Here is a 24,728-nt window from a genome sequence, read left to right as displayed (position 1 = left end):
ACATTTCAGGCTCCTTAGTCGCCAGAAACGATTAAGCTAGGCAGCTAATATGTTTTTACATGAAAATATGTTAATAAGGTCTGTTTAAACACTTTCCTGTTGGCATGAAATAAAATATCTCCCTCTGCAGATTACTGCAACTTCTGCATGCGTGTACATTTCACACTTTGGAGAGACAAAGCGTGAAATGGCAAAGTGTGAAATGCACACGTGTCTGTTAAATGTTTTGCCGTGATACTGAGGCTACGTCCACACGTACACGGGTATTTTTGAAAACTGAGATTTTCCGTTTTCGTTTTAAAAAATAATCCCGTCCACACGTAAACGCAGAAATGAAGAAAAGCGCTGCTAGGAACATGCCAAAGCAACAGGTGGCGATATATTCCTAACCGTGTAGAAATGTTGGCCAATCAGAAGTCTAGAAGCCTCGGTGGGAAAAAGTAAACAAAGCTGGGGCATAGAAGCAGAACCCAGTGGTATGTGTGGAGGGACAGTAACTGTGTGTGTATATGTAAGCATTTAAACACTGCAGAGAGTACAAGTAACAGTACTGTAGAAATTAATTTCACCAAAACAATAACGTGGCGCACAGTGTGACGTCAAAAAAGGCGCACACCTTTGACGCTGCGCTTTCTCCGTTTTTCTCGTCCACACGTATATGCAAAAATGGAGTTTTTGAAAATATCCACCCTGGCAGGCGTTTTTAGAAATCTCAGTTTTCAGTGACTGAAAACGCCGTTTACGTGTGGACGAAAGGTGCAAACGCATAGAAAAATCTGCGTTTTCAAAAATACCTGGGTACGTGTGGACGTAGCCTAAAATTCATCGTCATCGTTTTAGAAAGTCTCCGTTTTGAAATGTATGCGTTTTCAAAAGAGCGTTTTCAAACCGCTGCGTTTTTCCTTGAGGAAAACGCCGTCTCAGTGTGGACGGAAGGCCAAAACGGAGAGAAAACGATGCGCTTTCAAACGAAAACGCATTAGTGTGGACGTAGTCTGAGGCTACATCCCGGGTATTTTTGAAAACGCAGATTTTTCTATGTGTTTGCACCTTTCGTCCACACGTAAACGGCGTTTTTGGTCACTGAAAACACAGATTTTTAAAAACTCCTGCCAGGGTGGATATTTTTTGAAAACTCAGTTTTTGCGTTTACGTGTGGACGCAGCATCAAAGGTGTGCACATTTTTTGACGTCACACTGTGTGTCAGGTTATTGTTTCGGTGAATTGAATTTCTACAATGGCGGACGAAGACAAAATACTGTTACTGTTAATTTTACTTTCTGCAGTGTTTAAATGCTTACATATACACACACAGTTACTGTCCCTCCACACATAGGACTCAGTTCTGCTTCTATGCGCCATCTTTTTTTACTCTTTCCCACGCAGGCTGACTTCTGATTGGCCAACATTTCTACACAGATAGGAATATAGCGCCACCTGCTGCTTTGGCATGTTCCTAGCAGCGTTTTCCTTCGTTTTTGGCTTTTACGTGTGGACGGGATTTTTAAAAAAACGAAAACGGAAAATCTCCGTTTTCAAAAATACCCATGTACGTGTGGGAGTAGCCTGAGATGCTCACTCACTCATTGCCAGGTGTACTAACTTTTACGGTCTTTTAAGATTTAGTATGCTAGTTAGGCTTCGACACACGGTTATTATGACGAATAAATATTACTGCTTTTTAATTACCAAGTAGCAATTTCTAAATTAATTTACAATAATGTATAAATAACCTTGTAAGATTTGCCAAAGTGTTATAGATTTTATTATTGTTTTGAGTTCCAGGTATTGCTCATATTTTAAGGTACTGGTAAGGCCCAAATGTTACTCAGGAAAACTAGGTAAGAATATCTGTTTATCACCACTTTATAAAAATCTAAAAACCTTTTCCATTTTGTGGCTCTTTTAATATTGCAGCTCTTTACCTGCAGACTGTTTGATACATAGGGATAAATGTGTGCAGACAGCAATCACAGCAGCCTCAAACTCTGGTAGCAAGAAAGGTCAAGCAGTCTCTAACTGTGCTTAAAACAAACAACAGAAAATCCTCATGGGACCCACAAACCAGCTACTATCTCCATTTCAGCAGTTTCTTTATATCCTTGCTTAACAGCTTACTCGCCAATCACATTTGTGTAGGGCAAACGTGTCACATCTATTCTCACACTGTTGTGTTACTTTGTCTGCAGTAGGTTTGCTTTTATTTCATAGCTCATAAAAGTTAGGGAAGAATAGCTTTGCAGCTTGCTGCAGGTGCCACTGCTGCACTAGATAAAGATTTAGCTCAACGAGATTGTTATCCCCCTGACACACACGCACACCTTCTCTGCAAAACAATCTGCAGAGAGAATGACAGACACGCATATCTATTGCAGTCCCTCTTCTAATAAAGGTTGTATCCCATTGTCAGCATGAAATAGAAAGTTTTATTTTGTCATGATGATACGGACGATAATGTTTATTATGCATTTAACGCACTGTATTAATTAGGTTTTGGGGGCTTTGCTTCCGCATCTTTAATAAGTTTGACTAATTCCTTTTTGGTTGCTGCTGCTATCACTGTGGTTATTGGTGTGGTGTTATTGTTGCTGATATTTTTATTTGATGCCTCCGGGTGTTACTAGGTGTAATACAATTCAGGACAAAGAAGTACAGACGTCTAGCACGCAGCTTTTTTTCATGTAAGGCACACCCACTCATGTTATTGCATTTAAAGGCTGCGCCAGCAGTGCTTGTTAACATTCCTCAGATAGTCATCAGCAGTATTTCTCTACTGGTTTTTACGCTTAATAAATTTGCACAATTATACATTCAAATTAGCTTCATTTCAGCCCCAAAGGCTTTAGATGACCATTTATAACTGACAGCTAAACAAAGGTGGGAACCTAAATGGGAAAATTAAATCACCTCCAAGAACGAAAGCCACTGTAAGCATGCTTAGTTAAGCCAATAACTTAATATTTATCACCAGGAGACTTATTCGTGCTGCAAAGGAAGAAGGACTGCTATTCTAGCAGATAACTAGAATCTGCTAGAATATATAGTATCTATTTGTTATATTATAACAAATAGATACTGACCAAAATCTGCTGATTGATATGATTCTTTCTTATAATATATAATAAACAAATCAAACAGATTAAAATTAGGAAGTTTTTTGTATTTTTCTCGTTAGATGTTAACCATTCTGGAAAATTGTGACCTGTTTCTGTCACAGGATTTTACTAAATTGTCACAGTTGACAGATTTTCACTTGCAAGCACCCACCGATAAAACACCTTCTTGTCAGGGCCCAGTTGGCTTTTTACAGAACTGTTTTTTCCGCCTGGAGCCACATTTTCTTGGAAAGTGTGCGTGAGGGTGAAACTGCTACAACAACAACAAACAGAAATATGCTTTTTCATTTGAAAGATAGTGCAGCACGGTGGCCGAGCGGGCTTTTATGACGCCTCTTCAGCCAGAGAAAAATGGCAAGCCCGGTGTGTATGCATGTGGGTGAGTTTGTGTGTATTCAAAAACCAAGCGATTCAGTTGATTTGCAATGAAGAAGCACGGCTTTAGGTGTATTAAGTTGGAGTTTCATTGTGAGGACGCTGTCAAAACGGAACGGGCAAAAAGCCTATAAAAGTTATTTACTGCCCTGTTATAGACTTACATACTGAAACCGGTGAGACGGCACAATATACAGTTTAATGCTAGAGTGATTATAAACTGCAAGTGAAATGCACCAACACAACCAAGGAACCACGGCCACGAGATATGCACTTTAAGCCATTCTAGACGATCTGAAACATAATAAATAATATAAATATTTGCATAGAATATGAAATGGTTTTACCCAAAATGTGTTTTAGCAGCAGTTGTAAGTCATAGAGGTGAACATGAGAGGTGCTCTTCTAATAAAAGCTGGCCTAAGTAATGATTATTTACAGGCTTTCTCTGCAGTAAACATAGATTAAAGAGGAAACTTAAAAAAAGTCTGATATCCAGCAGAATATTTTTATTAAGGGAAAGATGAATGATACATGATGTTTCCAAAGGGTTTAAAGTTGATATTCACATTTAAATCGGTTCTAAAGATGTGTTTGAAAGGGGAAAATTTGAATTGGTACACTTCACAGTATTCAATTTGAGCTGGCCTTGGTGGCATTCTGGTCGGCCTCTGCAAATTAACCTCAGAGTAACACTTTTGATCTGCTTGATGTTTAGACTGGTAAAAGCAGGAGCATGGGAAATACAGCACATTGACATTCCTCTCCCTATCTGATAATGAAATTGCTTAGCGCTATTGCATCCTTTCAAGCATCACACTGTGCTCGCTCATATGGATTTAATCCTGTTGAGAGAGGCTGTTGCTGAGGGCATTCGGCACAATGCCAGTTTGAAAGTAATCCATTGAGTCTTAAATAAGATGGCCTCTTTCAAGTTTAACTGTCTGAATCAGCTTATTGGAAGATAATAATCAAAAGTGATCGGAAATCTTGAACATTTTAAATGTATTTTCCATTGCTTTGAATGTAATATGCATTAACTGACACAAGAAGTAATCACGCTCCTATTATATCTAAATCCTGTCAGATTTCAGGTAGCAGTCGCCTTCAAGGACAATTAAACTCAACAGTCATCGACTCAGAAATCCAGAGAAGAACAAACTTGGTATTTTTATCTTGCTTTCAGTCGCTTTCAAATATTAGATCATAATCTCAAAAGTCTGGAGTGCTGTGTATTTAATTGTCCTGTCTATTTAGCTGAACATGAAAAAAGTGTCGTTCTTGCTGTTGAGACGGTAGATAACACAACGACTTCAATACGACTGAAGGATTCTAACAGCTAAGAGATTATTTTTTTATATAACAGATCTGATGACCATCAAATGTCCTCTGTGCTTCTGGTGGAGTACTACTTGTAACCAAAGAGACTTGATTTATCTTACAGAGCTCCATCATGCTTTTAAACCCCATCTGGTGATGAATCATTTTGCAGGTTGCGAGATGATATTTTATATGTAAAGCACTTCCTACTTCAAATTTCCATCAAGCACCTGATTTTAGATGAAGGTTAAAGACTAAATAATAGGTTAAAATGTTCAATTTTGTTTTAATATAACCTGAAATTATTTCAAATTCCCCCAAATGTTATTTGAGTCAAAAAGAGTAGTTAAAAAAACACACAAGCTCAAGATTACTGAACAATAGATTCTCAAGGTGCCCTGTGGTATCTGGCATGAAAACCTTTGCAGCAGAGACCTTAAATCTGGGCAGATGCTAGCTTGAGCCACCACAATCAGACTTATTACAGTACATCCCCCAACTCCCTTACCAGTTCATGGTTTGTCTTTCCTCCTATTTTTAGTTGTCTTGACAAAATAATTTGGCTTACCTACTCATCCTCATCTGTTCCCTTCATGTTTAATATATGAGAGAGGGACAAGCTGTTATTCATTTATGTTTGAGTAATCACAACATTTTGCTGGAATGCTGTATGTTGTATGAGTAATTGATTATAGTATTAAACAGTAGAAGTTTCGAGATGTTGTGGTTTTGAAGTTACTGTACTTTGCAAAAGTCTTGAGCTACTCCTCATTTGTTTTATATGTTATTGGTTTCTGATTTTATGTTTTGAAGTCTGTTCTGTTTTTGTTCTGTTTTTTAGTGTTGTTACTATTAGGGCTGTTCAATATAACCATATATATCAGATGACGATATAAAAACGTCTATCGTTGCATTTTACGCTATCGTTTGTTTCGTGGTGTCGCAAAATGAACTGTTTATTGCAATATTTTTTCATTATTTTGATGGTCACTGTAGTGGCTATATTAATTTCTTAAAGTTCTCGCTCTCTCTTATATTTAATATAACCACACTACAGACAGATAAGCGCTTGTTTTTATGCGTTGTCGTTATTTCCACATAAACCTTTCACAATAAAGCTCAAGATCCTGTTGAGACTTTTCAAAATAAACTGAATCACGTGAAAGATCTAGAGTATTTACAGATGAGAAGCAAAAAAGAGCCGCCAGGTGCTAAAAAATAAACCTTAGACTCAAACAGAATAGGCTTTTCCCCGCAGCACGCCGTGTAATAAATACTCACAAAGAAAACGGCGGCTGTTACAACCTATGTCTAAAAATGTATAGTTTCATGCATCGGTTAAAACACTCGACTCCAGGTACACGACGCCCAGCTGGAAACACTTCACGCAAGACGAGCTGCCCGAGATTCACAGAATTTACAGAAAATGTTACATTTTTGTGATTTATATCGTTATCAGACGATAGATGTCTTAATATCGGGATATGAGATTTTGGTCATATCGCACAGCCCTAGTTACTGTCACCATCTTTGTTATTTAAGCCAAAGGGGGCTGTATTTTAACAAGAGTGCTAAGTTATCAGCTAATGCTGGCAAGCTAGGTTAGAAAGCTACATCCATAAACATATACAAAGAGAGATTTCTGCTAATTACTTGTAACACAATAACACGATAATTTCATTCAATTATTTTCAAATTAAAACACAGTTTTCTTCTCTCGTTTCTTGACATTTACTACAGGGGCTAACTTAAAAAAAAAAATCAGCTCTAAAGCTTAACATGGGTTTCATTTGAAGCCCTTTTGAACAGCTGCAAAATTTGTGACTGTAGTGTAATCATAGTGCATTATTACAACAAGTAAAAGTTACATATTTACTCTACAAGATTTTAACATCCACATCATAAAGGGAAAATGAAAACACTGCAGGCTAAAGAGATTGCATCTTCCTTTTCAAGTCACTCATTCTGGTTGGGTTTGGAGCTGACAGGGTTATTTTTAGACAGTGAAAATATGCTATGATTAATGGTTCAAAACAAAGACTCCATCTCGAGAAAGTCTGTGTTCAGAGGACTGTAGCTGGGAAGCTGATAGTCATTCTGAGCTGACACCACTAAATTAGTGCTGTTATCATAGATGTATCATAGAGCCCAGCCCTTAGTTTATCACTGGACAGAATAACACCTTAAATCAACCTTAGAGGCATGTCATTTATGGCAGTGCTTCCTGTGCTCCACCAGTGGTGGGTGAAAGCTCATACACAGAAAATTCAGAAGCACCTTAATGGCACCTTTTTGAACTGCTCACCTGCAGTTCAACATAGACAGTAATTGACACAGTGTATCTCAGCTTTTCAGTTTCTGTCTGGAATAAAAGCGGAGTGACTCCTCCAGAGACCTTTTTTCCGGTCACAGAAGAGGTCACCAGTATGTAGAGACATACTTCAAAAATTTAAATGCATTGCCAATTGAACTTGTAGAGCTGTGCTGCTGCACTGTGTTATAACTCACCAAGATTTGACAATACTGGTGCATCAAAGCTCATATAAAAAGGCTCCGTTTTTGTCTGCCTTGCAAGACTATTGTTGAGTGCTTTATCTCATAGATCTGCTGCACTCATTTCGGTTCCGTGCAGTCACACATTGTTCATTGTCGCTGGCTTAAGAAATATTATTAAATGGGATTGCTCCATCTTCCACGTGTATTTTCAACTGTGTTCGACTTAAGCTGAATGATTCCATAATTTCCTGTGCGGCACATTTGTAGACCAAGCTTATTGTTAAAAAAGTGAATGCCTGCCAGATTACATTTTTGTGATATTTTCTTTCTAATAATTCTTTTTGAAATAGTCTGAAGACTCGGGTTCTATCTTTCAGTCAAACTGACGTCTGTCTGTATCACTGCTTTCTTATGATTTTCATTTCAGATTCAGAATGCAGATGATGTGTTGATTACTCCTTTGGAAAAATTTCGTAAGGAGCAAATCGGCGCTGCGAAGGTAAGAGACCACCTACATGTGCAATTAGTAGCTGAACAGCGCAGGATATTTCATGTATTCTGACACGCTCACCTCCTCTCCTAAGCCCCTTCATTTTCACTACAGTATGTAAATCATTAATTAAAAGTAAAATGTGACACTACCAAGAGAAGTGCCCTGCCCCTAATTAATGAGGCTAGTAGGGGGTATAAACAAATGTGTTGCTCTGCATCTGCAATTGTGATCTTAAACGGTATTAACTCTTTTTAGTTTTCTATAGTAGTTAGTTTATATTCATTAAAACAAGACATATTGGACATTTACTATTTCTGTATCCAACTATGTTAATTAACACAAACTACATTTGACAGATTCCCCGTTTTGAAAACCACATTAATAATACAATACTTTATCCCATGCCATATTTCACTTCATTTTAATATAAAAATAAACTTTTTTGTGCTGTGAAAAGGGCACTGCACGATAAAATTCTAGCTGCAAACTTTCAGCATCTAATATATTTCACCTTCACCCATTTTATAATCAGATTACTTTAAACCTGATACGTATAATGCAGTCCTCACTAACCTATTGCATACAGGCTTTTGATATCAGTAGGGGTGTTGCTTGAAGGCATCCTGGTTCCACAGTGGACATGTTGTTGAGGCTGAAGCTGACTGCAAAGAACAGTGTGGGTTTGTTGCCACAAGCCATGCTTTCATTCCTGGCCAACGCAAAGGCATAAAATGAAAGTACAGCAGCTTGTTTGTGGTTATTCCCTTGGTGAGATCACACATGAACAAGCTTGTAGAATGCAAGCCTTTGCACTGCTCTCTCACACAGTTTGCAAGTTCATTCCTAACTTTATATTGAACTATGAATCATTTGCACATCTTTACACAACCCTGACCCCTGTGATGGTCAACCTAGCCTCAAAGTTAGACTCGCACATTTTGATTTATTTCACATGACTTGACAGCCACTGGTCTGTAAAAGCAGTCACCTTACTGTACGTCCAAAATAATGGAACAATCTCTCTTCACAGCGCTGAGGTGTGAACATAAATCATCTCCTTCTTCTGTCCAGGCCAAATAACCGATGTCACTTCATGTCTTAGGCATCACATGTATCTACCATAATGAAAAAGCACATTTTGCTTCCATTTCTTTCTCTCACTTCCCCATCACAGTGTTCAGTGCAATTGCATTGACTGACTATGTTTATAAAATAGTTCCTTAAAAGCCACAGCCCCTGTCACTCCCACTGCTGCTTATTTCCTCCGACCACTTTCTCCTAATGGCTCTCTCCTCCTACGGCCTATCCCCCGCTAAACATTAGCCCAACTAGAGTGAGATAAAAGGCTGACATCATGAGTGGCTGAGCAACTTTCCACTGTTCCGAGAATCTGGAGAGATCTGCAGGCTGTCTGACCCTTCCAGTTACTGCATTTCATGTCTGAGAACATAAGGTGGACAAATTGGGAACTCTTGCCTTATATGGGTGTGCTTCGAGTAATCCCAAAGAGGTTACGTACCACTGTATCAGCTTCTTAGGCACAAGCACAACACTTCCATAGCAGCAACTCACTAGCAGATTGACTGCAGCACTATAGGACATATTAGGCACGGTCTGCTTAGCACAAGGCTGATCCAAATGTTTGGAATGAACCCCCTCAAACTTCAGTGCAGTCTACTGTAAATACACATGCTTCCAGAACTCAAACAATCACATATTTTCACCGGAGCACCATATGCACTGGCTGCCAGACTGTGATGTAGAACTGAAATTGTTGTTACACTTCTTCTTTTTACTCTCAGGTATATGTTTCTGTTGCTTTCCCAGGTAACACAAACAATACTTTCAGAACTGAAATAAGAATCGAGAATGATCCTAGTTTCTGTTTATTTATACTGCTACAGTGACCACAGTTTACTTAATGGAGAGTAAATATGATGAACAGTTTGCTTTGTTCACCATGTTTAGTGTTCAACTTCTAAAACATCTGTAATATTCATTTGTGTTTAATGAATATTCATTAATATTTTATGATTTATTTATTTTTTCAAAAGTGGGCCTGAAGTGTCACATAGAGCTGATGTTAAATTAGTACTAGAAAGCTTTGTGCACATTTAGGGGGGCAATGTGTGTGTATTTAGTGGTTGTCAGACCTTGAAATTTAAATAGGCCCCAGGGACACTTTGTCAAGGAAATACCAGGGGGTGTCTGACTGTGGGTGGCATTCTTCCTGTCTGAAGTTTTGACACTATTATATTTCCTTCAAAGATCGTCTTCAACATTAGGGGCACTGTGGGGGTCCCACACTTACTGAGTGTGAGGAATTAGTGCAAATAGACCCAATTGGGATACAGATGGCCACCAATGATTTGCAAGGTCCTACTGTACAAAGCGTGGTTAGACATCAGATGATTCTTAACTAGATTAGATATGACTTTTCCATCTATGCTGCATAATCCTAAAATATGCTGCTGAGTCAAGGGATCAATTAAAGTGGCCTGGGGATACACCTGCCAGCTGTGGCCAAAACCTTTGCAATCACACAGATAGGAACAGTATATTTTTATACCTTCATTAACCTTGGAATTTTTCAATCAGTCACTAGATGTAGGTAAGTGCCTCTTTGCGTGCACATGACTGAGAACTTTTACTTGTATCCAATATACTTTAAATTGTATTAAAATACTGGAAAACAGGGCTGGCCCACAGACAGTATAAAAGATGATTATAGCTACAGTGATGTCAACTGCTGATTTCTAAAGTCCTGTTTTTGAGCCTGAAGATAAGCGTTTTCATCGTTAGCATCTCGGTTTCAAAGAACAGGATGTAACAAAGAGGAATGGACTGACTGTAAAGCTGCTTGCTCATTGGCTAATGACTCGTCAATCATAAGTAGTTAGCTAATCAGCATACCATAGACAAGTCTAAACATAGTGTGGCCAAGATTTACAAAGAAGTTCTACTGAGAGCATAAACTCATCAGATCAGTCTTCAGATCCCTTCTAGTGTAATGCAGTGTAGGATGACTTTGTGTAACGCCATAGAGTAGCCAATTATGAAGTGTTTTTTACACTAAAAAATAAATGACATTTCATTTAGAGAGTTTCAAAAAAGTTCAACTTATCCATAATTATATTAGGGATTTTTGAGCTATTTAAAAGCGAGAAATAACTACATCCTTCCGTTAGCCATTGCTAGCAACAAGCCAACAATTAGCTTTCCGTAAAAGCATGGGTTATGGCAGTGGGAAAAGATGGTGAATTCTCCTGTCAGCTCATAGTTTTGGTCCTGTCTGCCTGATTTAATCTTGCTTGCTCACCTGGCACTGGATCCCAGAATTGACAATGGAATGTTCCATGCAGTACAATCCACGGAGGTGGACTTAACATGTTTTTATATTACAGACTAGACACTGTCTGGCCTTACAAGAGCCAAAGAAGACAAACTGCCTTTACTACCCTGCTCTTTTAGCTCTCATCGCAGCCCTGAAAATGTGAAGTGAGCATACCTCCCCCACCAGCAGAACTTTTGAAACACTTCATTTTGAAAAGAAAAAAAAACAAAAAACCCTGGGCAACATAGAGTTGTACACGTTTATGTGTCACTACTTCATTAACTATTCACAACAATCAATTAGTTGAAGCACAGACAAGCTGGTCGGGCGTCAGGAGCTGTCAAACACACAAACAGATTCACACTTTTACTGTGAAATAATTTGTTACGCAGCAGCTGTCTGATCAGACAAGTCTGAATATTTTTATGTTAAAAGTCTGATCCATTTATTAAAGTTAAAAATATTTGTTTCAGTTTCCCCCTTAAATTCAAAGTCAGTAACAGCAGTTGTGGTTATGTGGTTATATTATTGCACAGATGTTAACCATAAAAAGTGGGACCTCTCAGAATATTAGTACTTATAAAAACATGGGAGCAGGCAGTCTGATAATGAACTAGTTAGGGTGTTATTATTGTCTTGTTAAACTTCACAGAAGAGATGTTTCCTCTCAAACATATAGTGTTATCGTTCTATCTGATTTATTTCAAGGGCCAGTTAATCCAAATTACCAAAGCAGAGTTGACAAGCTTCAAATATCATCATCATATCATTTCCCTCCACAGCCCACAAGAATTGTTTTTAAGTATTCTTGTAAGCCATTGTTTACTGCTTAAGATTACACTGACCATGATAGAGAACAGACTATAGAAAAGAGTAGCAAACTAATATGAGATAAACTGGTGCCATGCGTTGGTTTTCCTTCTCTCCTTAATTTTTCTGAGCCACCAGGTGCCCTTGAACCAAAGTGTGATAATATATTTTTTATCATTTTCCAAAATTCTCAGGATGTTGAAGATCCCCTCCAGACTCCTTTGTTGATATTCACTTTGAATATTAATTTATGTCTGATATACTTTTTTTTCAAATAAAAAAAAAAAAATAAGATATGCAGACTCAGGTTTCCACATAGTCCCCTGGCTCTGCAAGAGTTCCCAGATCTGAATATCAGATAAGCCTGCACTTTTGTTACAGCTTGCCTGGTAAGGAAGCACATTTTGTAGCGGTTTAACTAGCAAATTTAATAAAACGTATTAAACAAGATAACGTAATTTTAATAGATGACAAAAATATAAAAATGATTGAATGTGAAAGGCAGTAGAATCTTTTGTATTGGATGTATTTGAGAGTGGATATAGTTTGTCTGAGTTGCACAAAAACAACATGAAGGAGCTAAAAAGAAAGTGAGAGGGTAAATATAGGGCAGCCAGGCGAGCCGACTACCAGCACCGGTTTTATAGCCTGCCCACCTAGGTATCTAAAACACATGCCGAGGAAAGGAATGTTGAGAGTAAAAACTAGGGGTCATCACAGCCTCGCACTTGTCATACTAGGACTGGACTGCAAAAGAATTTTAATGGCAGAAAGTCCTGTTTACTGGCAGAGAATTTCAGCACATCTGAGTTTCCCATTGTCAATAGAAGATTTTAAAAAGGACTTTGGGTTTGACACAAAGTTAAACTCCAGATTCCAACCAAGTAGAGGTTGCTCTGTTCTGGGAAACTGCATAATTAAACACCCCGAACTTACTGATGAGTATACTTTTTAATATTTATTGAAAATGTATATTATGATAGGCCGGGTACATCAAAAGCAAGAAAACTTCAAATAACAGTGACTGCAACTGATTGTTAAAGTTATAGCCAATATATTAGTTGTTGACAGATTAATTAATTATGCTTTGACCTTTTCACTACATTGTGCTTATAGACTGTGGTTGTGTTTGTTCGCTATACGAGAACGACACATCCCAGCTGTATTAACATAAAAATCCATTGTATAATCAATGAAGGAAGTGCTGTCCTAGATACTATGCATTGCATAAAAAGGTTAGCAGCCTGTCAGTTATTAGTGTCGTAGTGATTTATCAAAAAATGCACAAGGCGATAAGGTAAGAAGAACAAAACGAGCTTTGAAAACATTTCTCCTAAGAACTTGAGATGACAGCACCGCAGATGATGCAGAGACTCAAACTTTGTGGTGCAAAAACAACAAAACGCATGAATAATGCGATGCAGATTGAATACATTTCTTTTTGTTATTCTCGTATCTGTTCCATCACTTCCCACTGTGCCCTACCCAATAAAGCAGAAACACTATTAAAACAATCTTTCTGAAAGTAATTACTTTTTCTCCTGATCATCAGAATTTCACAAGGCAGTAGACCTTGAGAGGTCGGTCTTTACCTGTTTTAAGGCAGCAGCCGTTCGCTGTAAATATATAAGATATTGCCTTTCGCAAAAGAAGTATATTAAATCAGATTATGCGCAAACAGTGAAATCATCCCGAAAAAGAAGAAGGATGCCTACAAGCATAAAGAAAAATTTAACATGAAAGATGGCGCTGAGTGCAGCTGCTGTGATAGCTTTGTCCCAGCTCATTGATAAGAAAGGCAGTAAGAGTTTGGTAATATTTTGCCCTGTTATCCTGAAATAGATCAAACCATCTGAGACGGTTGGCTTTGTGAAATCAACTATGTTCTTCAGTCTGAAATATTTGTAGGAGGTAACATTATATAAACTAGCAAGGCCAGGCCTGCAGTGCTTGTTTATTCTTCATTATATCATTTTATATAGTGTGACAGTAAACACAGCTGAAAGTGTTTGTTACATTAATAACTTCTTAAAATGCTAATTTGTCTAGTTTCTTCAGATTTCGATGAAACAACACCAAACAACAATCTATGGCAGAAAAAAACAGTTTGGCATCAGCAGAGAAGATTTTGCCGAAAAGAGACGTTTTTCTTCCCGTAACCCACTTACTCAACTCTGCTGCTCAACCCACAAATGCAATTTCCTTACACATTTGGCAGCATTTAGGGGGGGGAAAAAAGCTTCCAACAGTACCCTGCGATAATACATGATTCCCAACATTTCTTTCAACCGTTGCATTGAATAGGGGTATTGGGCTGTGAGGGCTGTGAATTTCTTTCTTTTTTTTTCTTTCTTTTTTTTGCCTGTCCCGTTTGGCTCTTTTGCCATCAGAATTGTTGTCTAAAGGCAAAGAAAGATGCCCAACGGATTTACTTTACCAAATTGACCATCCCAGCCTTGCCGTAATGGTCCATTTGAGTCACCTTTTATTGTTTATTTTATTTTCACTTACTGAATATGGGACAGACTTGACTGGGGGAAAGAAGGGGAGAAAGAAAGAGGGAAAGAGAAACAGCTGAGAAGAGGGACGGGGGAGAAGGGCAAAAACCAAAAACCAACAGAATGAGCAGAAAAAGAAAAAAAAGAAGAAAAAAAGAAAAAAAAATGCATATATCAATCACCTGGGTCACCTGCTGAGAAAGAAAAAAGAAAACAAGCAGAAGAGAACAAGAGTAATAGAATAAACAACATCACAATGATATATGGGAATATGACAGTAAATACTAAATATTAAACATTATTGTGCAGCACATAAGATCAACAGAACACAGTGTGCTTTGAGGTAGGAGCCAAAAAGGGTGTAGTTTGTGGGTGTGATCACCCATGTGTACACCTGTGAGCATGGATGCGTTTGTTTTTTAAAAGGTTCCTTCATGTAATGATCTGCTAGAGGGTGTGGGGGGGCCACAGCCCCGTCCTCCAGGGCATGAAGCAGGTATGGAGGAGATCAAAACTCCAGACATCCAGAGGCCCCCAGAACACAAGAGACCAAGGAAGACCAACAGAGGGGCAGCCGCGCCACTGTCCCAGAAAGAGCTGAGGAGAGTCCCAGATGAGGGCTCACTCAGCAGCCGCGGAGCAGAAGCCAGGGGGAGTTGCAGTGACGCGCCCGTGAGCTCCGCCGGCAGCCAGCCGTGCCTGAGTGACCGAGCCCCAGGCCGGGAGGCCGGGGGCACCCCACCTCCGAAGTGGCCCGAGCAAGCCCCAGGCTCCAGGCCCCGATAAGCGGCCGCCAAGGAGTGAGCCGGTGTGTACCTGGACGCCCATCCCCGGACACAAAGAACCACCAACGCACCGATGTCTGAGGGAGTCCGCCACTGGCAGGGGAAGTGGTGGTAGGGGGAGATAGGCCTCCAAACCTTGGAGGGCCTGAGATGTCCCCAGAGAGGTGGCGCCTGACACCCAACCTGACATATAGACACAGAAATACAGGCACACACATATACAAACATCCATCCCACCCTCATGCTCTCATATGCACTTACTCCACACTCAACCAACGTGGAGACAGACATAAAGAGACGCTGTACACACGATCACACTCCCCAAGCGTACTCTAAGCCCCGGGTCTAGGTACCCTTGCCCCTGGAGGGGGGGAACTGCACCCAGACCCAGGTGGTGTTACCCTTTTCCCTGCGGTGGGGGGAGGCAGACCGCCCCGACTCCGCAGCAGCAGGGAGGCCCCACACTCCAGACCGCAGTCGGACCGCCAACTCCTCCTCCTAGCCCCCCCGCTCCAGCAGGTCGCAGAGAATGGGGGTGAGAGAAGACTCCAAACCTCCCTCCACCCGCTCATTGTAGTGTTGATGCATGTGTGTTCTAAGGTGCATTTAAAACCCAGGAGGGCATGGAGCTACCTGCCAAGGAGCAGCAGGTAAGCGCATGGTCCCTCCTGCTGGCCCTCAATGTCTACGTGTATTTAACATTGAGAGGTGGGCAACGACGCCAGGGGTGAGGTGTACACCCTGATGGTACTTTGGATTCCGTGTATCGTGCCCACCCCCAAGATCCTATATGTATGTGTAATGGGAGCGTGAGTAATGTGAATGTCTAAGTTGTGGGATAAAATTGAGGCAGAGGCAGCCAGAAGGGGACAGGGGGGGGGCCTCCTCTGCACCCTGGTGACACACCCCTACTCCAAGGTCCTGCATGTGTGGGTGGTTGTGGTGGAGCGGGAAGAGGGAGGCAGCTGGAGATGGGGAGGGAAGGAAGGGAGGGGCAAGTGACCCCTCCCTGGGGCCAGCTCCCCCGCTGACCCCAGTAGGCACCCCCATACTCCGCGACCCACCAGGGAAAGGGGGCCCAGGCCAATCCTGGGCTGTGAATTTCTAATGGTACTGGTACCAACTGCTAAATTTCTGGAATCAACACAAAGCTGACTGGAATCAAATTTATAACATATCAATTTTAACTGTGATTTTTTTAAAATATTCATTACTTAGATGCAAAACCCTGCTAAAGATACTGAATAACTTGCTTGTTACCTTAAAAGTAATTTGCGTGGCCTGAGAGAACTTCTTAGTCACAGACTTAGTCATGAGCCAAGCTGACCTATGATATAATCCAAAACAAATAATCATCAAATCTGTCATCTTATTAGGAAGTTCCAAATGTCCAAATGATTCAAGTTGTTTTTCCCTATTTCTTATCTCTAGATTAGGTGGTAAGATGGTAAGAGGAAAGCTTCGCTTGACCTTGATGGGAGAGATGCCTAAGGGATCCTTACAATACAGACCTACTGCATATTCAAGGAAAGCTTGTCAAAAGATTTTCTTTTCCAGAGTATAATAAGAAAAAGCATATTTGGAGATATAAAGATACCAGCGTTTTTCTTGCTGCATCTTTATTCAGCCTTTAAAAGTTGGTCTGTGATATACCAAGAAAATCCCACTGTGAAATGGAAAGGCATGCATACTATATTGCGGACTCTTATCTTTATCACTTTAAAGCCAGAAAACAAAGGGACTGATGAATATTGTTTAGACTAAAGCTTTGCGTTTTGCCTCACACACGAAGGATATTTTCTCTGTTTTTTTTTAAACTGCAGAAGCAGATGTTGTAATTATTTCATACTAATTGGCCAACTTCTTGTCTTCTCAGCAGGTGGGATATCAGGTAAAGATGGAGACAATTATTTATTTATTTATTTATTTATGTGGACCACATCCAGCTCCTGTGTGGTGAAATCACACATCAAAATAACCCAGCTATTGCTATTTAATCACCATTCTGGACCCCTGGTCCAATTAGCCGCCTCTAGTGAGCTCATAGAGATTTGTTTTAAAGTTTTCCCTTTCATGTCACTGCTCAGAGAATCCGTTTAAAATGAACAAGCGAAGAGATATCCCGCATGTGATTCCTCGCTAGACATTGATGTTTGTGTTCTTCTAGGATGGACAGAAATGAGGAAGTGTAGTGTGATAGCTGGGGTTCTTTCCTCTGCATACACGTGCACAGAAACGTTCGACCTCCCTTGCCGCTTGCATCTGTTACCATGGCGATGAGAGGCGTAGAAATGATGGCCCTGAGGCTCGTTAGGGCCACTGTCAAAACTAGCGATGTGCAGCTAGTGTCCAAATATTCCTCCTGCAGTCTTCATATCTGTTCTCAGCATCCTTTCTATAGCAAACTGAGAAGTCCTGATGACCAAAAAAAAAGCCGCCTGCAGTTTTTCCTCATCGCTTTCCTCCCTGCAATGTTACATTAGCAATTAGCAAAGTTACCCATACTACAGCTGCCATCAAAGCGCTCTTAACAGCAACATTAGACTTTTCTAGTTAGAAATTCCACTACAGAGCAATCTGCATCAGAATATTCTCTTCCTGCATCTGATTTATTCATGAGAGCGAACAAAGCAATCAGATCAGGAAATCTCCCAAGTGATAGGTTCATGTGTGTTTTGTGCACCACAGAGTGTCGGGAAGTGCTTTGACTTTATTCATTCCCAGCTAGATGATTACTCTCCAACGCTGGCATTAGTTTGTGTTAGAAACTCCCACTTTGCATGTGCTTGAGGGTATACATATATATATATATCCACCCCAATGTCTTATGTCCCCACATGTTGGGCTTCAAAGCCTTTTGCTTGCACTGCAACTACCTTCTCTTGAAGACTTTTTGCAATTTAAATGCTCATATTCCACTCTGATTGCACAGACATATCCAGGGGCTGGGGGGTATGATCAACACATGGACAAACCAAGAAACACCTGGTGTTCTGCTAGGGTATCATTATGGTAGCACCAGTTTATACACGTCCTGCTTGGATCAAAACAAAGCAGTGCACTTTGGTGACTTAATCAGGCTGGCTATGCCTCACATATTCACTGTAACTCTGAGTCACTGCCTGCACTTTGTAAGTGTGAAAGAGTTAGGCCAGACAGACAGAGAGAGGTTTGTTTTTGGGTGGGGTTTTTTTGTGAGGACTTTTCTGGTGTGCTCACACTGGTCAGCAGCGCTGGGAGATTCCTGCTGTGACTGTGGGGCTCAGCTAAACCTAAAGCTCTTAATTTAATGTGATCTCCAGTGTGTGTGTGCATGTGCATCCGTGCGTTTGTGTGCATGTTTGTGTTTTCCCCAGGGCTTCTGCTGTATGCGTGCTCACAGAATAATGTCACATCACAGTGGCAGAGAAGACAGTCAGCTACCTTTTGTTCTCTAATAAAAAAAAAACCTTAAGGGAAATTTATTTCCTGTCAGCTGACATCATTTTTAATCATATATTTATTTTCTCATCCACCTGTGTATTTCTTTTTCTTTGTTTCAGGAAAGAGTGCTTATATACAACAGATTTTGTTTCCCCTCCCTCATTGCAGAAGAGATTATTTATGAGTAGACGTGATAAGAAAGATGAAAATGAGATGCTACTACATTAAATTATCTATTGATTTGATTTTATTCTTGTTGTATGTTGAAATGTTACCATGTCTTACTGTGAATTCCTCCACAGTTTTATTTCTGAGGTTTGCTGGGGCTGAACGCTGTTCTAGGTCATATCAGTAGCTAGCCGATTAGACTTGCTAAATTTCAGGGCCATGGGAATGAAAATAAACAAGAAGGATCTGGTTACAGTGGCCGTTTCCTCACACTTTCCCCAGCCCCCGCTTATTCTGCCTCTCCGCTCCTCTTTATGAATGTTTGCATTGCGAGATGAGCTTTAAGTAGGCAAAGCTTGGTTTAGAGGTCAGACTTGCAGATGAGGCATTTGAATGTCCTCACTGAGACAGGTTTTCACTGCTTGGGCATTTTGATTAAGTACTATAAAAAGGATCTTCTGGGGGGCAAAATGTTTAATTTCTTTGTTCGTGTACTTTATGGATCGGCATCTCACATGAAAAGCCCATTTCCTGCGCCTTCTTCAGAGTCTTCTGAAACATGCTGACTGAATTCTGGGACTTGTAACTGTTGAGACTGACTTGTGTCTGTCAGTGGATAGCAAAGCAGAACAAGAAAAGAGATGCTAACATCAACTGGTCAGCTATGTGACAGTGCCAGAAGCATTATGCTATGTGTGATTTACAGTGCTGTGGGTTTCACTGTGAAGTTATGTACCTGCCTGTGAATAACAGAATAACAGTGCATTATTCTCACATGACCCATCGATATGCCGACATTGTCTGCTCCTCTGTGCGTTTGTTATAAGCCACTTTCAAGACATGCAATAATCTAGTGTCAGAAATTTTTAATTACATGTGGCAAATGGCATGAGAAACTGTAGTTAGACCTCCACCTAGTGGCAATCCATTCCCACACCCCCAGATCGGGGAATAAGTGACACATTTCTGGTAATGTTTAAGCCTTTCATGTGTCTTGTGAACCTTTTTAGGAGGGGAAGAAAAAGTTCGATAAAGAAACAGAGAAATACTACTCTACACTTGAGAGACACCTCAGCTTGTCATCCAAAAAGAAGGAAGCATATCTGCAGGAGGTAAAAAGAAAAACAAATTTTCTCATCCTGCAAACGTGTCTTTGAATAATGCAGTTTTATGGTCAGCCGAGTGTCTTTGGAAAATAAGCTGTTTGTGTGCTTTGCTGTGCTCCTTACCCCTCTCTCTAACAACAGACTGTTTCCACGTGGTGATACAGACATTAACTCCTAGGTTGACGCTTGTCGTCGTTGTGGCACTAACCCTGGTTTGTTTGCTCGTTCTCAGGCTGACATGCAGATTGACAAGGAGAGACAACTCTTTTATGATGCGTCCCTTGAGTATGTCTTCAAAATACAAGAAGTGCAAGAAAAGAAGAAATTTGAGTTTGTCGAGCCAGTAAGTGAAGTGCCAGTTTTATATATTTCTCTGCTAAATTAGTTTTGCATTTTAAAGATGAAGGAGTACATTTTCATGCTTTGATATATTTTATTTGTAGTCAAAATACCACCAGATCTCTGTAACTACTACTACATTTCTTTTTTTTTTTAATGTCTATCATCCTGGAGTGAAGGCAGGTGCATTTATACAACACTCACAGGAACATAACCACACTTGTATATCCCACGCATTTGTCATCTTCATCACAAATTCTTTGTAATGTAGTTGATCCATTTGGGGAAGCTTGTGGGTAAAATTAGATGAAGTATCGGCTGTCAAACAAAAGAAGACAGAGTGCTAGTGCAAATCAAAGGCTTTATGAAAGCCCCTGCTTTATAGATATGTAGAGTCGATTTTAACATCTTTAGTGCAGATGCTACCAGGAAACATTAAATTTGCTTCCTATTAAATGTCTGGGAATGTGAGATGGGTGCAAAGTAGCTGTTTCAGACGTCCTACTCCCATTTGTTTACATCCACTGACAACTTACCCACAACCCTGGCCCAAAAATGTAAATCTCCGGGCCCCAGGTAGTGCTCAAAATATGACAAGGCTCAACCTTGTGTGTGATGAATCTGGGCAAAGAAAAGATGGTTCATCCTTGAACATTTGATATACCAAGCCTCAGCCCAGAAATCAAATCAGTGGTTGTGTCTGAAGGTTTTACTGAAAGCAACTCCATGTTTGTGGACCACACTTGTTCACGCAAGAGATGGCATCAGTTTGTTTCTCTGTAACAGTAGATCTTTATGCTTTATTTATGTGTGTATTTATTTATTAATATATTTAGATGTATCCACAATGGCCATGGATGTTTGTGTGTTCTACAAAAAACAAGATCAATATCTGTCTGCCATAAAAGCCGAAAACTTTTTTTAAATTTGGGTTTTTTTTCCACTAATATACTTTTTTCAGTTTTCTGCTTGTCAGTACAAAAATGTTCAATAAATTATCGATTTAAAATGAATGAGACTCAAATTCCTTCAACATGAGATTTAAAAGTGAACATCAACAATGTAACAAAAAATTCTGACAAAATGATTGGTAGAATAGAAAACAATGTACATATCATTGAGATGACATTATCATAATAAGTGCATCGTTATCAAATAATAATAACAATAGAAAAACGTCCGGATTACTTATATATTATAGGTAGGATATTCTATTATATGCTATTATAAATGTTTTCGGTGTGTTGAATGGATGTTCTGTTTTACAAGATGCCTTTAAAAAAACACTTGCCCATGTAAATAGGCAATCAAGTTCTTGTAATGTTTATTAACTCGATAATTCACCAATTAATATTGTTCCATTCCAGCTCCTGGCCTTTCTTCAGGGTTTGTTTACATTCTACCATGAAGGATATGAGCTGGCTCACGAATTTGAGCCGTATAAACAGCAGCTCCAGTTCAACCTACAAAACGTAAGTCTCAACACCTCAGGGGTTGTACACAAAGGCAACCAGCCACGTAATCAGATTCTGCAGCTTATCACACCCTGATATAACAAGCGGAGTTTTCACAAATGGATAGCTGTGTGATTAAATGAAATTCTTTGCTGCGCCGAGGATCGATATTTTCAGTGTTGCATTGCAGGCAGTAACTGTAGGCCATTTTATGGTGTGTCAAAAAAGACTTGGGAGTAAAAGTCTAGTTGCTGCAGTGCCGCCTTGTTCCATCACTATGTCCTCTCTACTTAGGTCCTGATGGTTCAAACATCTCTCTGACCCAATATGTCAGTTCTGTTGCCCTTACAGTTTCCACTCGGTAACCCTCTCTCGGATGCAAAGATTTCTGATGGTTACTGGATGAATGGAGGCTGCTTCACCACTCTCTGAGATATTAAATGGCCTGATATTGACCTTTATGACTCCAAATAAGAGGCTGACATCTTCAAGATCGTGTTCTAATTTTAAATGACCTAAAAAGTATTATTTAAAAAGTCTAATGATAGTTTTTATTTATTTGTTCTTTGAGAAAAAATAGATGTGTTTTTATTTTGAGAGATCAGAGATAACACAATGATAACATAACCCTAAATTTCCCACACAGACACGAAACAACTTTGTGAGCACCAAGCAGGAAGTGGAGAAGCTGATGAAGAGGATAAGGTCGGCAGATCAGGACTATAAACCACCCGGGCAGTGGACGATGGAAGGCTTCTTGTATGTCCAGGAGAAACGTGAGTCTTCCTAGCTGTGCTCCCAGCCATCCAGGCCATCTCACTCCCCTTCACTTTCAAGTGAATGGTTTTACATCCATCACCATAAACATGTCTCGAGTTCTCCCAGGCCTCTGCCGAAGAGATCCACTCACACAGAACTCATAATTCATCCTGTTTACGGATTCACTTTGATGTGCTCTCAAATGGGGGAGTTACCACAAATGGTAGATTATTATCAGCAGCAATAAACAACTTTTGATTTATCACACTAAAATTGCAAATTGATTTTCAGAAGTCTTTCCAGAAGCCTGTGATTCAGTGAAAAATTATTTTGCCTCAACTAGTGTTTTCTTCTGCATTTGTTCTGTCCTAGGTCCTCTGGGATGCACTTGGACACGTCACTACTGCACTTATGAGAAAAGCAGCAAAACATTCACCATGAGCAACACTGAAAACAAGTCAGCTGGGAAACAGGTACTTTACATTCACTTTATTTTGTTTAGTTTAACATTTGCACGATAAAAAGCTAAGAAAAGAAGGAGCAGAGTGTAATCTGTGTGAAAAAAAGAGGCTTAAAGGCATGGTTTGTCCCGGGAGGAGAAAACGGAAAATGCCAGATTGACAAAACTGCAAATTAGGCGTAGAAGACAAAAGACTCGTTACGTCAAGGCAAACAAACATGTTTTATTTTTAAATAACAAAATGAACAAACAACACCGCAGGGGAATTCAAGGAATGAAAATAGTCCGTTAAACTAAACAGTTATAGTATCTTGCTTTCTAAGTGATCTGATGAATGTTTACTTCCTTTGTAGGAATTTATCGCTATGACTTAATGACACTTCATGTAGATCAAATGATAACTGATAATTATTTCACATTTTATGTATTAGATGAAAAAAAGCTTCCAATCAATCCTTTTTTTGTATGTAGTAATTGGATGATGATATGGAGTAACTTCTACAGGGAATACTGCTTAGCGCTGCTGCGTCAGGTGCAAACCGACTGAAAATGTCAGCATGGTTTTGAAGTGTTTAGCTATCGCAGTTTAACCTTTTGTTATTTTTCACAAAAAAGTATTTGTAGAAATACAGGTTCCAGTGACGATAACAAAAAATATGTGCACTTCAGTGCCACACAGATTAAAAAATTATGAAAACATACTTTTAAAGAACTCCAGTAAACTTCAAGGGAGAAATTATATAAAAAAAATATCCACATAACTGTGGTTTCCATGCATTTTTCTGCACATGTTACAGATATGGCTACATTCTGATTTACTAATGATCTCGGTTTCTTTTTATTTTTAAATAAAATCGAATAAAACACAGAAACCCACACACAGATGGAGAGGGAGAATATAAAGCCCAAAGCCAATGCAGGTGCAGGCGTATTTTTATCCACATATCTGGTTTGTTGCAGTTGGCTACAGTCAGTCTTACTGGCGTGCACAGGGGAGGATGTGCTGTATGTGAGATATGGCTAATTCTCAGAAAGAAAGAACAAAATCCGTTCAGGAGGTAATTGAATTGATACTTTCAGCTGACACTGAAGGCCTCTAATGGGAAATGAAAAACAAGGTCAATGATATAATGTAATTTTAAAACTATATTTTCGCGTGTTTAAAATCAAGATAATTGAAATAAAAGCTCTGCTTCTTGATAAGTGGATGATATGAATGCGTGCAATCAAGTAGCTTTGTTTGGGCTGACAGCCCAAATCAATTTTTAGGCATATGAAGATTGCATTGAGCTTGAGTTTAGAAAGTCTGAACCACCAAAAAGAAAAAACTAGCCAAACAAAAAGAAGAAGAATTTTGCAAATCCAAACCACAATGGTAAATGTTCTGTTTTTGTTGTTGTCGATGATTACGTTTTTTTTTCATTCGTTTTTCTCTTTTTTCTGTATTTCCAATCATATTTTCACAAAAGCACTGGACGCTCCGGATACATAAATCTTCTGGTTTCAAAGTACCTTCTGTGTCTCTCACAACAAACACACAGCATACATATTAGTCATTTCAGACTTGCAGAGCCGTGCATTTGCAATTGTAAATATATTCATTTTCATTCCATAATCATTTTTCATTGTATTTTTAACTAATTAATGACGAGTGTGTTTATTTTTAGAATGGTCTTGTCGTAAATCAGCCAGAGGTGTTCAAGCTCAAGTCCTGCATTCGGAGAAAAACGGACTCCATCGACAAGCGTTTCTGCTTTGATGTTGAAGTGGCAGAGAGGTCTGTGATGTGTA

General features: G+C 39.5%; 1 protein-coding gene across 2 annotated transcripts in view; it reads left to right on the top strand.

Annotated features, from left to right (window-relative positions):
- arhgap42b (Rho GTPase activating protein 42b) overlaps positions 1-24,728 on the top strand; it is an 85,211-nt gene that overhangs the window by 42,145 nt on the left and 18,338 nt on the right. For both annotated transcript variants that reach the window (XM_085429225.1, XM_085429226.1), the window contains exons 4-10: positions 7,736-7,807; positions 19,830-19,931; positions 20,158-20,268; positions 21,632-21,736; positions 22,365-22,494; positions 22,850-22,950; positions 24,605-24,714. In XM_085429225.1, coding sequence (XP_085285351.1) covers positions 7,736-7,807; positions 19,830-19,931; positions 20,158-20,268; positions 21,632-21,736; positions 22,365-22,494; positions 22,850-22,950; positions 24,605-24,714 — 731 coding nt within the window. The remainder of the gene's footprint in view (positions 1-7,735; positions 7,808-19,829; positions 19,932-20,157; positions 20,269-21,631; positions 21,737-22,364; positions 22,495-22,849; positions 22,951-24,604; positions 24,715-24,728) is intronic.

The sequence above is a fragment of the Rhamphochromis longiceps genome, linkage group LG14 (genome assembly GCF_057381845.1).
Source record: "Rhamphochromis longiceps isolate RC_006_pf linkage group LG14, R_longiceps_female_GT1.1, whole genome shotgun sequence".
Lineage (NCBI taxonomy): Eukaryota > Metazoa > Chordata > Actinopteri > Cichliformes > Cichlidae > Rhamphochromis > Rhamphochromis longiceps.
This window is presented reverse-complemented; position numbering and strand designations above follow the sequence as displayed.